Raw genomic sequence first — 15,791 nt, 5'->3', positions numbered from 1 at the left:
CTGTAAGTGAGCAACATGCATCGACCTGTTCTATTACATCAGAACATACAAACCAACCAATAAATGGGCATATGCGAGCTACAGGGAGTGTAGCCCACCAAATTCTGATGCCTTTTAACTTGGTACTTGACAGCCCAATAGTAACTATTACTCAGGTGCACTCTACTGTTAAGAAGGTAACAATCAACTGTCCGGTCCTGTGTAAATTATTTGTAAAAGTCCCCTCTCTTCGATTCTAAATTCCAATGATATTGATTTTGTGCAGCCTCTTGACTCGAACTATGATAATGACCAAAATTCACTGTTCACTACCATCCATGGCATCTTTGATATGAGCCCAAAGAGACTCACTCGAATTTCTGGGATACAAATTAGGCGCTTCACCAGTGTTGAAGACCAGTCTTAAAGTTTGTGACCAATGTAAAAAATGTAAAAAAAGGACATACAACAATCTGCATCACCACCAAATAAATGTGCTGCCCCAAGATTCGATAACACACAGGGATGGAACTGTCTAAGGAGTGTTTTACCAGGTGCTGTGTTGCCTCATGATTGAATTCATATAATGTCTTGGAATACGTGTGGTCATTCCCCTTTTATAACGATGGCGGATCCCTTGCCTACCTTTTGAACTCGAATATATTTGTGTTGCAGGAAACATGGTTATGTCAGCCTATTTACTGAGACGGATATGTGATTCATCAGGCTCTGACAAAGAAAGGAGAAAGATTGGGTCTTCTAAGAGAGAGGCTGTGTGACCTTGCATCCCACTTGGTCTTTGGCTTCTTGTGTATTTTTGAATTAGGGTGTCTCCTTATTCGTCACAGCCAGCTCCTTTTTATAATTTGACAACAAGGAATCTTCAGAGCAACGAAACTTCTACACAGAAACAATTATTTGAGAAATGTGAATATCGTATAGTGCTGCCCACTCTTTTTGCTTTCTGCTTTTTTTTTTTTTCCCCAATTTTGGTGAGACACACCACAGTGGAGGCACACATTTTTCTTAACATTTAAAGGATAGCAATTATATATTACTATGTCCTTTGAGGAGATTGAAGGATTATCGAACAAATGTGCAGAGACCTTAGGGTTTTCAACTGAGGAAGCGAATACCATTTTAGGATTAATCAGTGACACATCGATTGGCACGCATGGAACTTCACTTAAAGATCCTGCGAAACGGATTAGACAGCTAGAATACCTTATACGCAAAGAGATCAATAGAAAATTACACGCAATCACATTAGGACGTTATTTTAAGAACCAACGAATCCCTAGAGGCCTACGCATACATCTTCGACCTACCCTGTGTAAGGAAAGCAAGGAGTTTGTCCGTAATGGGAGGCAATCTTGAACAAATGTTCATTAGATCTCATTCTATTAACCATCCAAGAACTCTCCAAGAACTTGACGACGCTTAAAATAGAGATCGAAGATATTGAGAAAGAACTAGTTGGTACACTAGGAAAGGAGGAATACGATACCATCTTGTTAGATATTAACACCAAGCTTGAAGACTACAAAACGGAATTGGAACAGAAAAAAGTTAAAAAATTTAAACGAGACACCTACGACTACATCAACGATGAAGTCTATACGTGGATGGAACGGTATGGCCCTGTAGCACCCAAGAAACTTTTCAAATACACATCAGATAATACCAGCAGTTCTGATTCAGAAGCCCAGAGAGAACCCGAAATATCCACGGAACAGACGGCTGAGGAGCTCAACACAGGAACTGGTCCTGCAGTACAAGTACCTTCCTCTTCGGCTTTTTTAGGCGCCCGCCCAAAAGGACCCGCAGGGGGAGGAGGAAACCCAAAAAACAAACCACAGACCAGATTTCAGTCAAGGAGAACCTAGTTATTAATATATCCAGCCGACCATTGAGCAGGCCAGAGGTTGAAACGTTACAAAAAGGTCTGAGTTTTGTACCTACATATGGTACCACTTTGTTCGACACCAAAATTGAGCTCTACAAATTCATTAGGAAATTGAAATTGAAGGTCTTTTTTGAAGAATTAGAAGTTCAAGAGAAACCACCAGATGGTCCAGATTTCCAAGAATTTAGAAAGAAGAGTGGTTTTGTGCCTCTTATAACTGTTCCATCCATCGACATCTTTCAAAAATTGGTGACCCGTGACTTGGAGAGAATCAGTTACAAGAATCCTCCACATAGAAATCTGAAACCTCACGAGATGAGACTCATCAAAGACTTGTATAGTGACAAGAACATAACTATCCGTCCAGCGGATAAAGGTGGAGCGTTGGTCATCCAGAATACAGCTGACTATGATGCAGAATGCAACAAGCAACTTCAAGATAGGACTATTTATGCCACCTTAGATCTGGATCCAACTGTCACGATCAAGCAGAACCTGAAGACTTTACTGGATAAAGCCCTCGAACTAGATTGGATAAACGAACATACCCAAAAATGTTTGTTTAAAGACCACCCAAGGATTCCAAACTTCTATACCTTACCAAAGATTCAAAAACATCCCACTAATCCACCAGGAAGACCCATTGTTGCAGGCATGGAAAGCATCAACCAACCGCTGGGTATTTACATTGACTTTTTTCTACAGCCTCTGATTCAAAAAACTTCGACATATACTCGTGATACCACACATTTTCTACAGAAACTTAATTCTATAACTCCTACACAGGATGATTTGATGTTCACCATAGACGTCAAAAGCCTATATACGTCTATACCACATGACCTCGGTATAGAATCAGTAGAATGGCTATTGCTACAAGCATCAGAAATTCGAGCACAGAAAGAGTTCATACTGGCTCTCCTACAATTCATTTCAGAAAATTCTTACTTCCAATATCGCAATCAGTTTTACCTCCAAACCTCGGGGACATCTATGGGAGCGACAATGGCACCCTCATATGCCAACAGCTTTATGTATAAGTTTGAGACTGATAATATGCTTAATAACCAACGTTGGAAGAATGACATTTACCTTTGGACTCGGTACATCAACGATATTTTTGGAGTGTGGAGAGGCACAAGGATATCCTTCGATACTTTCTTTGAATATCTAAACAACATAGATAAACGGATCCAATTCACGAGAGAAATTTCTTATGACACTATCACCTTCTTGGATGTTTCCATCAAAAAAGAGACCACATGTTACAGCACTTCAATCTTCCGTAAACCTACTGATCGCAACAACCTTCTACATCGTCTGAGTTTTCACCAGCCCAGTTTACTCAAAAATCTCCCATATAGTCAACTCCTAAGGGTTAAGAAGATTGTCAGCGACCCCAATGATTGTTTAGCCCAACAACAGATTATGAAAGAGAAGTTTTTAGCCCGGGGCTACAAACAAGCAGAACTGGACACAGCATCAGCTAGGGTCAACAGCCTGACACGAGAGACCTTGTTATCTACCCAAAATCCTATAAAAAAGAGAGAACTAAAAACACCTGTCTTTGTATCAAAATTCTCTATCCAGAGCAACAGAATTAAGAAGACCATCAGTAAGCATTGGGGGATCTTTAAAAATGACATCAGAGTACAAAATGTATTCACAGAATTACCAGTGTTTGCTTACCAACGTAGCAGGAATCTGAGAGATGAACTTGTACACACAAGACCACCCCTTAAGGAACCGATACCCCAACGGACGGGTACATACCCCTGTCTGAACTGTACTAACTGCAACTTAGTTATCAAGGGAGATTCCATTAACCATCCCAGAACAGGGAAAAAGATTGTGCTAAAAAACTATGGAACCTGTGACAGCACCAACATAATTTATGGCATTAAATGCCCGTGTGGAAAAGTCTATGTGGGCCAATCCACAAGAATGGCCAAAACAAGGTGGAATGAGCATCGTTCATGTATTCGTAATGCTAACACCAACTCTGCCGTAGCACGGCACTGGTTGGAGAATGGACATAATTTGACTCAGATTAGATTTGTGGTTTTAGAGGTACTCACAAGGAACAACCCACATGAAGACCTTAACCAGCGGTTGAATCGCAGGGAGTCGTTCTGGATTGACAAACTTGGGAGTCTGGTTCCCAATGGGATTAACAAGGAGATTAATTATCACTGTTTTCTTTAATTTTGTAATCTCTTTGCTTTCAAGGTATAATTTTTAGCAACTATTTACTGTGTTATATCCTATGTGTTATGGACTGAGACAACCCAGCTGTGTTTCCTGGACTTCGGTCTGGGACCCAAGGTGCCGTCTGGCGACGACACCATTACAGTGGGTTGGTACTTGCAGCATGTCTCATGCATCTGATTTCTCCTATGATTTTTCCTATGACTACATAAAATAGCCTCAGATGCCGCCGTTTGATGACATGATCCAGTGTGGACATATATATGTATATATATTTAATAATGTTGATATAGATGTTATTACTATGTATTTACTTTGCAACTTTCTTTTATTAGCCCAGCATTCTTTAGGGCTCTTTTGTATTTGCTATTTCTCTTTTATGACTCTCTTGTCTTGCATTGGAGTATTTCTTTTATCTCTATGCTTTCAGTTTCCTTGTTTTTACATTTTTTTGTTTCCACAATTCTTGACATACTCCAATTTAGGCGTATAACTAGTTTATAGCTCTAAACAATCACTTAGAAACCTATTTGCTGTCATTTGTCCCAGAGCGCGCGCCTCGCCAGGCCGCGATCACGTGGTTTATTAAAGGAGCGTTGTCTGGGCAACGCTCCGATGCGAACAATGGAGTTACACGCCGGCAAGCGAGAGGAACAGTCCGACTCCTCGCTGGTCTCATGGTAAGCTCCCCTGATGTTATGACACGTACTGCTTACACAGATCCCACCCGGGTTCCTTACAATGTCTCTCTTACATTTCAGCTTATCTGCGCTTTGGCGCTGATTTTGTCCGGGCAGCTTTCTGCCCACCACATGGTTCTGGTTCTCCAAGCCACTGTCCATGCAAGCATTCTGCCATTTTCTCAGGTAAACGCGTGCTGCATTTGTTGTCATCGCTAACCTTATTACTTACAGCCTTCTTATTGCTTATTCTTTCTCTTTTTCTATTTTTTCTTTTATGTATCAACCGATCTTTCTACTACTACAATGATTGGTATGTTATTTATATATTTTTTTGTGAATGTGCATTGTAATACACTTTCCTTTGGATGTTATGTAAACATACATGTTAACTACAGACTTGCCCTGACGAAGGATTTGTAAATCCGAAATGCATTGGCAAAAGATTGTTTTTGGTCTGACATAAAATGCTATTGGCTTTTTTCTTCCTCACTAAGAAGATATTAGTGACGCCTCATACCAAGAGACGTATTTTTTCACAAAACCAGTGATTGATAAAAATCTTTATGAAATACCACTGAACTTTCATTATTATCATTATTTTTTGAATATGTAAACAATTTTACTTTGGAGTCTATCAAGCTTTGTAAAGTTTACATAACTTACATACCCTGATTGGGTCTTCTAAGAGAGCGGCTGTGTGACCTTGCATCCCACTTGGTCTTTGGCTTCTTCTGGCAAAGAAAGGGCCATTAGGACGTCCCTCATTTGCTTTATTAATAGGGGTTACACAAGACTTCCCCTCAACACTTATTAAGCCTATAGACGTAGGGGGTAATGTTCTGGCAGTGGAAGTAGGCATATTACAGGGCGATATACGTAAGAAGATGTTAATAGTATGCATCTATGGCCCCCTGGGGATGGATAAAACAGAGTCTATTTTTGAGCATATAGATAACCTTATTATGTACTGAGTCTGACATAATCCTCTTGAATGCAAGATGTGGCAAATTTGTCTCTGGGGCAAATTCCACCCCCTCATATTGAAATTATAGAAAGAGCAAAAAAATGCAAGGGCCCCTGGACCACATGGTCTTGCCATGGTCGTATTAAAGGCTGATACAGGAAACTGGTCAAATCTGATATGCAGTCTGTTTTCAAAGGTCTGTCATCAGAGGAAGATTCCACAATCTTGGACTCAATCCATACTGGTTCCTATGTATAAGCCTAGAGACCGTTTAGTACCAGAAAACTACCGTTTGTTATCATTACTCGACACTGCGGGCAAAGTGTTCACCACCTTTGTTTTGAAATGTCTGCAAACATGGGTGGATGAAAAAGAACTATTACATCGGTACAAACAGGCTTCTGAGGCTTCAGAGCAGGCACCAGTATGAAACTCAACATTAGAGTCTCGGACAGACTGATTACTAATGTAAAAAGTAAATTGAGCCCTTCACTTTATATTGCACGTGTGGATTTCAAATCTGCATTCGATATAGTCAATAGAGGTCAAGGTGGTGAACCTTGGGTTAAAAATGTCCTCTCAAAAAAAGAATGCTTATCTGTACACCATCCGTGGCTCTGACCGCAGCGTCTCTCTTTGGGAACGGTAAAAGGGGATTTGTTTTAAGAGCTGAAATAATAGAGCCAAAGCTCCACACCAAGGCCTTTGTTCTCTTCTGTTCATCATGTTCTAGGCCCTCGCATCCAAAATGGTGACACTTCTGAACTCGCTTTCTACCACACTACCTTGCTGACCCCACCTTCCGCCTATTTCAATCCTTCCTGCACATCCCACTAAACTACATCACTATGGCTACGACAACTAAACACAAGGCCTATAATGCTGCCCTATCTATAACCTCTGCAACCAAAACATTAAAACATGTGTTGCTTTTTCTGTGTTGCTATATCTGAGTGTCTAATATTTGTCAAACCTAACTAAAACAGCATGTGCTCTGTCTGCAGCACAGACTTCAATCTGCTCCCACATTCTAATAGATTGTCCTCAGCCTGAACCTTTATGCTTGGCTGGGTCACTGTGTGTGCATCCCAACAATCTACGCAGAGTGTGTTTACTACTTTCAATTAATGTGGATCTACGTGTGAAATTCTATTTCTAATTCAAGTTGACCACTTATTGTAACTACTATTCCCCTTATTATAGGGGTGAACCGAAATACATGGTATTATTGTACTTCTTGGACCTAGCAACAGTTTTCATTGCCTTGGTGTTCTCCCTATCCACACATTGCCTGTGTTCCTAACACTGTCTTCGTGTTCACCTGTGTCCAGAAAATGCAATTTGTGCTCTCCATGCTTTGGCATGCTGTGACACCTACAGGTTTGGAATTCTGACCTACTTATACAGTGCTGGATTAAACCCAGTGGAGGCAGTCGAAATGTCACCCCCCCTTTACAAATGATCTCCTAATATTTTTTTTATTTTCTGCCCTGCTTTATTTTGACTCGTGGGACCTCTTAAATGAGTGGGGCCATTAGGCCAGTGCTTACTTGACCTAATGGATAATCCAGCACAGTACTCACAAAACATTTGTCCCAACCCTTTAAAAAAAAAAATCTCTATCTCTATTGAGGCCCAATTATCAGCTTTGACAAAGTAGCCAGAGCTGCTCCTTCCTCCTCAAACATCAACCACCAGTTTCTACTCCCCTGCCTTTATCTAGACACAGGTTCAAACCTAGTAGACCTTATCTCAGGCCTTAGGAAAACCCAGAAGGTTCAAACAGGTTGAACTATTGGAAATTCTAGGCGTTCATGTTTTTTTGAGCTCTCACACCCATTCCTACTCTGTGTGCTGCACACCCTGAAAGTGAACCAATGTGTATATTGGAATTCTGTACAGCAAGCAAAAAAGTGGATTAGCATGATCCTCCGAGTAAATTGAATGAAAACCCTTGACAATCAATGTGCACACAATCAAATCGAATGACACAGTTGATGTGCATAGTGAAGGTGCATATTGCTGTTGGTTAATCCAATGTATGTGCATAACTGTTTGCATAAGAGAAAAGGCAAACACTTGGTGGACAGACCTGGAATTCTGGAGAATTTGCCAAAGGTTCGCAGAAGGTGCCTTGAATGCTTCTGATTGAGGATTTATTATCGAGACAACAGTAGAATGGTTCTTGCAAAGCATTGGCAAGGCTTTTCCCAGGTGGGGAGGGGGCATAAGAAAGGGCTAGGTGGTCAGCGAAACAGAGCCACATCTCGACCATGATAATCGAAGTAAGGAGGTGTCCTTATTTTGGGGGCTACAATTACTCTGGACTAAATAGACACCTGACACAATTCCTACACCAAAGGACTATATATGGCAGCAAAATGCAAACCTCTTCTAATACCATGTTATACTAAAGTAAATCCTTTAATAATCGTCTGTAGTGATAGAATGAAGTACTAAAGGAGGCATGCAGCGGAAGTTTGAATTGGATTAAAAAGGCATATCAGTAGCAGCAGTATATTTAAGAATAAAACACACATTACCTGCTGATTCCACAGGCTTCGATTGTATATTTCAGGACACGCTCTGCATCCCAGTCCTAAGTCATAAAAAAGGCAGAAAAAATACATGTCTAGGCATTAGTATAGCCCCCTTCTCCGTCAATCTCCCAATTATCCACGTGTGTGAGACATTTATAATAGCCCATTCCATCAATGGCCTAGTGATCATCTAAGGGACCACATTCATCTCTATCCATACAACACAAATGATTCTATCCATTCATGTACATTACATCATGTCTTGCAGCAGATCCAAATTTTCAGCCCAGACAATACATGCATCCCACGCGTTGCATCTAACCACCCATTGTAAGGCCTTTATCCGCACACTGCGCTGCATCCAGCCACCTAACCACAACATCAGTTCAACATTTTCACTACATCCATTCAACTTATGCACTTGGTCCATCTTCGGCATGCAATGTATTCACCAACCGCATGCACCACATTCATTCACCCAATGTACAACACCTACAGATTCTAGCTCTCTATCATACACACTGCCTCCAATCACCAACTGCACTGCATCTATACAACCTGCACAAATCTATCTTCTATACCCAATGCATCCCCAACCCTACACAGTACATACACTGATTTCATTCTCTAGAATAAATGCATCCACTCTTTGCACTACATCCATCCACTACATACAGTACACCCATACTTCCCAAACACTACTTCCATACAGCCTATGCACTACATCCATGCACCCCTTTAGGAACAACCATCTATATCATTTTCTGCATTCATTCAATGTCTTACATACATTACCCCCGCACACTACAGTAATCATTTGTACTGCACCCATCTAACCAGTGTCCATCAATCTATCCTATGCAATGCATCCCCCCAACCTTCAGACGATAGCCATACACTATTTACACTATATTTATTCATACCATGCACACCATCATAAACTCCTTGTGCTACATCCATTTACCCAATGCACTATATACCTATATCCATTCACCACATGCCCAACATCTTTTCACCCTATGCACATCATCCTTCTATCCCAGTCATAACACCCTTCCAACACATGTGGCAATCTACCTCTATCCAATGCACCCTAACCAAACCATACACCTCATGCTGTCTGTATATCAACCCCATAGTAGTAGTAATAGGAGCAGTAAAAACACATGCAAGTATTGAAAATAATAAAATCAGTCAAACTAGTATCATGGAGGAATATATTAAACAAGAAACAGCAATACATAACGTATAGGCAAAACATGGCAATAAGAACACATTACACAGTAGATAAAAGCAAGCTAACCAGCAAAGATGTGTATGTGCAACTTAAACATGCACATCCTATACACCCAGCTACTCCATGAACTACATCCTTCAACTCCATACACTGCTTCGATACACTCTTTGTAGAAATGCATCCTTCCCAAAGACAATTGTAAAACAATGCCTAGATCCACCAACTAAGTACAATAGATGTATACACCAGAGCAGCTACATCCCTGCATCTCATATTGTTCATATACACCTCGAGCGAGCAAGTCATAAAGATTGATTCCTCCCTATCACCTTGTGCTCTCCCCAGTATCTTTCCCATCTTTACCCCAAACCGTAACCCCCAACCAATTCCCAATCTCATTCTCAACCCTCTCCGTATTTTGCCAGGCCATCAGCACTTCTGGGTGTGTGTCAGCCTGCATGAATATGTGCCAGAGCCATTCCCGACAAGCTGCCTTTTGGGAAAGACATATTTGAAAAAATTATGGGTGTCGGCTCACTGCACCAGTCTGAAAGTCTTTGAGTAGTCCAGTTGGGGTGATGTCTCACTTTATGAATAGAAAAGAAATTTCAAACAAACACAATCTAATGTGATCGTATTTGTTATTAAATATTCATTGTATATTTGGTGCTCCATCACTAATGCTCAAAGAGTGTACTCTTTTGATGTAAAATCCTTGATTGATAATCCTTCTCAATCTATGATGTTCAAAGGAGTACTTGACCATATAGTCCTTGATTGGTAATCCTCACTTGGTCCTCAATCAAGAGGGTTCTTTAGTGTGTATTGCTTGATTGGTAACCTTTCTCAATCTGTAAGGCTCAATTTATGTGCTGGAGAGTTTGATCCGTGATTGATAATCCTCATAAATCTTGATTAATAGTGTTCAACAAATTGTTGTCTATAAGTGGCTCTATGTGTTGATCTTAAATGTGTGAAAGAAGAGAGATTTAAATTATAGTAGCCAACTCACCCATTTAGGTTTAGAACCAACAACATGTGGGTGTTTTTGCTCGGGATTCTCCTGGTCGAGTAGAAATCCCTAAAAGTTTGCTGAATTATTGCTCCAGTCTGTGAAAACGCTGCTTCGATGATAAGAACGCTGATCGGGAAATACTACCTATACAGATTTTTTGTTCTGCTGAAAGCGGGCAATAACAAAAGTTGCTGTACTTTAACCCATATAACATTTCATGCCAACCACCACTATCCGTGGCAACGTAACCTTTGCTGATCAGCCTGGTAACTGTATAAATGCTAAACAATGAAGAAGTATTCCCTGTTCCTCCTGACACCCATCCAGGTCCCCCCACTCCTCTCCCTGTTCGTATCAAATACCCCGTTCACTTGTCGGTTTGTGTGACAAGTTTGCTTTTCCAAGTGTTTCTTGCGATGTTCCCGTGGAATCTTGTGAAGTATCTGCATCCTTCCCCCAACACGCCACATTTTTTCTCCACAAAACATACTCCCCAGCTCACCCCAAAATTCCCCCACTGCACATGTGTTCCTCTTCTCCACTCAAAACTGTAGCCTGCAAAGAATGGATTCCTTCTCCTCCTCCAAATATAATTTTAAGCAATTTTCATGTTTGGCTTCCTCAGTGATTAAAACTATACTCGCTTGCATCAAGAAGAAATGATATTGGACGGTTTTTAATGTTTGATAAGCCTTACCCTCTCTTCTGTAAAGCACCATGGGAGATAAACAGTTTTTGGGAGCTGAGGTTTCCCTTTCTCTGTCAAATATTTAAAAAACGACAATGGATTTAACACAAACCACCAAAAGTAACATCAGTGACTCTTGTGCTTATGTTGTTTCCTGCATGGTTTAACTCCTTCCAGATGTTTTCACGATATGGGTGTTCAATTGATGCACATTTTCCACATGGGAACATGAATAAGTACGCTGAATAACTTTATTTATGGTTTAACACATTTTCCCCAAAACATCCAGTAAGAGGGGGCCAAGAAAAACATTTTGGGGGAAAATGTCAATCTAATCCAGCCAGCAAGTCAAAAGTTATTAGCAATGGAACTATGGGAGAAGTCTATGTACACAGATTTTACCTTAACTACAGGGCCATGACAACCACCCCATTCATATTATAGTCTTAATAACTTTAGATTCGAGTAACGGATTTGGCAGAAATTTTGAAAGTGATTAAAAGACTGCGGGCCTCCACAGACTGCAAAGTCTTGTAAATATTCGTTAAAAAATGTAAAGGTCATTAAGCGTCAACGTTTTTTTTCTCCAAAAGTGCAGCCTACTTCCCATTTATTTTCCCATAAACAAAAAAGGTCAATTTATGCCAAAGTGCTCAGCCTAAACTGCTGGACGGATTTCGACCAGGGCAAAACAACTTGTGCACGAAGCATTGACTTCTGATCCTTTTGTGGTTTGGGGTCATTCCGTGGAGTGGTTATTTTAAAATTTGCCGGAGAAGGAGGTAGCCCTGTCCCACAAAATTATAGTTATATTTACCATGGTGCATTGCAGGATCATGGTTTTCAGACATGAAATTACCACCACCTTGTTTTTTTCTCGATGCGAGAGATATTCGCTGCTATAGCCGAGATTATGGGAAAATCAAACAAAGTAAAAAGCTATTTGTAGGTCAAAAAACATACATATGTTGTCAGTGTAGAGGCAGGGGGATGGCCAGAGGGCACTGAGTGAAATTTGGGAGTTGGAGGGAACGTAGGGACCGGGTTTGCAGCACAAAGCTTTCCATAGCATGAGCTATAGCCGCGAATAGCCGACATCTCGATGCAAACTGTGTCACAGAAGCAGCGTGTTTTCTGGGATGAAGGAGAGAGGGCATAGGAGGTGAGGATGCCATCTGGGGAGTGTGGGGAGCTGGCATAGATAGAGGGGGTAATTGGTGAGGGCCTGGGTGGGCAGGGAAGCATTTTGTTTTGTCTGCTGTTTTGATGATGCTATATTTGAGGGTACAACAAGACTACAGATAGCCGCAGGGATGTGTTTTTTCAGACTTTTGAGCATGTGAGACTTTTGACAGAAATAGAAGAAAATTGTTTAACAAAATGAATATGAAAAGAAGGAATTGTAGTGTAGTTTTAGATGTACAATATTATGTATTTTAGGGTGTGTATTTTCAATTACAGTTTTATATTGTGTGGTTGTGGAAGGCTAGCCTACTTATAACATGAGTATTGTTGCTCTGTACTGTACTGATTATTTAAGTTGTATAGTAGAATAACATTTAAAGTCAGTCCCCTTCTCAACTTAATTTTTGTATTTGTGACTATGGTAAAAGTCAATGAACTGTAGCTGTGGATAGAATACAAGATTTCTTTTGGTATTATTATTTTGTATTTGTGTATTTATATATGATAAATAGTCCTTAATAGGACTGTTTGGGGAACACTGAGGGAATAACTTTAGCACATCAGGAGTACTGTTTTGATGTTATCAAGGACCACTGCATTTCCTTCATCGGTTAGGTGTACTCCATCATGCCTGGATAAATTGCCCATGTAGTACTACTGTATGTTGTTGTTCGAAATCCACAATTGGTTGTGGTCTCTCATGAATGCTGAAACTGCTTTATTAACATTTCTCGTGGATTTATCAATTTTACCATTAAATGTGGCGGCCCATCTCCATGTTTGCCTCTGAGTTAGATTGGAAAAGATGAAGATGGTGTGAAGAAATAGTTCCATTGATTTTTACATGTCTTGTTTCATCATTAAACTAAGGGACACCCCCCAAATAATTGCCTACACAATGAATTAGTATACTGTCTGGGTGCCCTGTACTGCTCAGACTTAACATTTGTTTGAAAAATGTGGAACCAATAGCCAAGTGTCTACAATCAGCCACACAGTTTTGAAAGCAGCCAGGATATCTGCAGTATTTGTGTTTCCAGGAAAATGATTCCTTCTTTGAATTTCTAGTAGTTTGTATGAGTAGGGTTTGTATGCTGTGTGTGTGTTGTACTTTGTAATTGGTGGATGGTGCTATCGGTAGAAAGTGTGGCTAACGAACAGCCACCCAGCATGCAGCATTGCTAGTCGCGGGTAGACACCTCCCCCATAGAAGATAATGTTGGAAAAGTCTTGAGGAATAAGCACCACCAAATATGTGCACTAGATTACCTGTAGCACATTCATGGTGGTATGCATAGTCATCTGCTTGACTACTACAGTATTGTAGACTGACAGCCTGTGTTTGATTAGTATTCAATTTGTGCAAGGTAATGTAACAGTTAGGGACACTTCTGAGACAAATGTTTTGTGGAAAGTCACCATTTTTGTTTGGTGCCGCAAAAGTCTACCAACTATACATTGTGAGGATATGCTTATAGTTATTGCCTCTAATGAGAACAGTCACTCTTAGGTGCTACTGACAGGTCTGCTGATGGTAATTTCACCTCTCCGCTGCCCCAACTCTCTTTCCCAGCACTAAACTAACTGATTGTTGCAAGTCACAGGTGTGGCCAAGTGGAGGGAACCCCGTTGGGATTGGAGTTGCCTGGAAGGAGAATAGGTAGAGGGGCTTCTGCCTCCAGCCCAAGATGGCAGATGACCTACCAATGCAAAAAAAGGTGCCAGCCAGCAGTCTGATCATGCTTCCAGATTTCTGCTGTTTAACACCTCTTACCTGCCATTGGTGGCACATTTGTGAAACTGGACACCGATTCCTCCTCCTGGCCTGGTGGATTTAATGAAAGTGTTGCTCCTAACTGCTCTCTAAATCAACTAATGGGAGGCAGTTCAGTGTGTGGGGTCTGAAACCTTAACAGTAAATAACATATAACAATATAAATATATTAATTTCTCAACAATCCAATTATCTGCATACCCATTACACTTTATCTCCCTCCCTTCATATTTTCTATCTATTTCCACCGTATGTTCCACATGCATTCATCTACCTCATCTATTACACCCTGGGACACCTATAGCTTCTGGCAAATAGCTTACCTCTTTTAATCCAGAACGTCTCTGCTCCTCATTGAAATACTTTGCACTGGCTGCTAGCGCCTAGATAGAAAACATCATGTTGTGTAAGAAGCACTAATATGTCTGCAAAATAACATAGCATAACAAGGCTAAATGAACATTCAGTGATCCATCGTGTTTGTGTTAGAAAGGTAATATGAAGCACACTTGTATTGTTCCTCCCTACTTTCCATACTGGAGATGTCCCCTCCTCTCTTTTCCATATTTTTCGCGCCTTCCTTTACTTACACGAGAGCTATATTCCGTCCTTATAAATCCAGGTGCTATGGTGTTCAACCGAATATTCATTGGTGATAAAGCTGGGGCCAGGACCTTGGTCAAGCCATTGATGGCAGTCTTACTCACGCTGTAGGCACCACTCGTCTGGGAAACAAAGCAAATCAATAGTGTTAAATACCAATGCATGGTCAAGTCGACTCATGTTTGACCTTTAATGTGTTCCTTGATGAATGTGGCAGCTTAGAATTGTGACCAGAATCATAACTTTGGGAAGCGGTTTATTGAGCATGGGAGGAATAACAGTGGATTTGCCCTATCATATCTCAGTATTTGCAACAACATGTTGGCCCTCATTACGACCCTGGCGGAATTCGGAAAACGATGGCGGAAATGCAATACCGCCATCGAATAGCGCTCGGTGCGACTATGACCAGTCACCGCAAAGTACGAAGCCACTAGCGACACCGTAGTGAACGCCAACGGCAACTGCACCAAGCACGCGCGTGCGTGCCATGCCAAACCGTAAACACCACCATGGCGCAAGGGTACGCCAATTCCAACCCTAGCGGACATGTACCTAACGCCATCAAGCATGGCGGAATGTACCATTCCGCCATGGTGAGAAGTACGGCATCGCGAATCAACCGTAAACGGCCCCACTGAGTGCCTGTACACCGCTCCCTGCCCACAAAGTACAACTCCCCGTAGGTGCAATGAAGCCACAATGCAACCAGTGAAATGTACAAGTCACCCATGCATGCCAACGAACAAAAAAACACAACAGGGGCCAATGGGAGCTGCAGGGCACAGATGGCACGAATACAGAAGCCATCCCAATGGACATGACCACAGTCCCCCACCAAGAAACGCACGCAAACACAGGCACCTGTGACCAGCAATATTCCGAAAATCACATCATTCCACCAGTCCACCTGGCTGACCGGCATCTGTCACACAAAACCCAATCCCCCGCCCCTGAGCATGACAACATTCAAACAGTCATATTGGCAGCCCCCATCCCTGACCTCACG

The 15,791-nt window shown here is 41.3% G+C and overlaps 1 protein-coding gene across 4 annotated transcripts in view; it reads right to left on the bottom strand.

Annotated features, from left to right (window-relative positions):
* LOC138491912 (dehydrogenase/reductase SDR family member 4-like) overlaps positions 1–15,791 on the bottom strand; it is a 594,704-nt gene that overhangs the window by 110,159 nt on the left and 468,754 nt on the right. For all 4 annotated transcript variants that reach the window (XM_069618776.1, XM_069618777.1, XM_069618774.1 and 1 more), the window contains exons 7-9: positions 14,770–14,904; positions 14,503–14,562; positions 8,284–8,339 (exon numbers count right to left, since the gene is read on the bottom strand). In XM_069618776.1, coding sequence (XP_069474877.1) covers positions 8,284–8,339; positions 14,503–14,562; positions 14,770–14,904 — 251 coding nt within the window. The remainder of the gene's footprint in view (positions 1–8,283; positions 8,340–14,502; positions 14,563–14,769; positions 14,905–15,791) is intronic.

Source organism: Ambystoma mexicanum, chromosome 10 (assembly GCF_040938575.1).
Source record: "Ambystoma mexicanum isolate Mex_15411 chromosome 10, UKY_AmexF1_1, whole genome shotgun sequence".
NCBI lineage: Eukaryota > Metazoa > Chordata > Amphibia > Caudata > Ambystomatidae > Ambystoma > Ambystoma mexicanum.
This window is presented reverse-complemented; position numbering and strand designations above follow the sequence as displayed.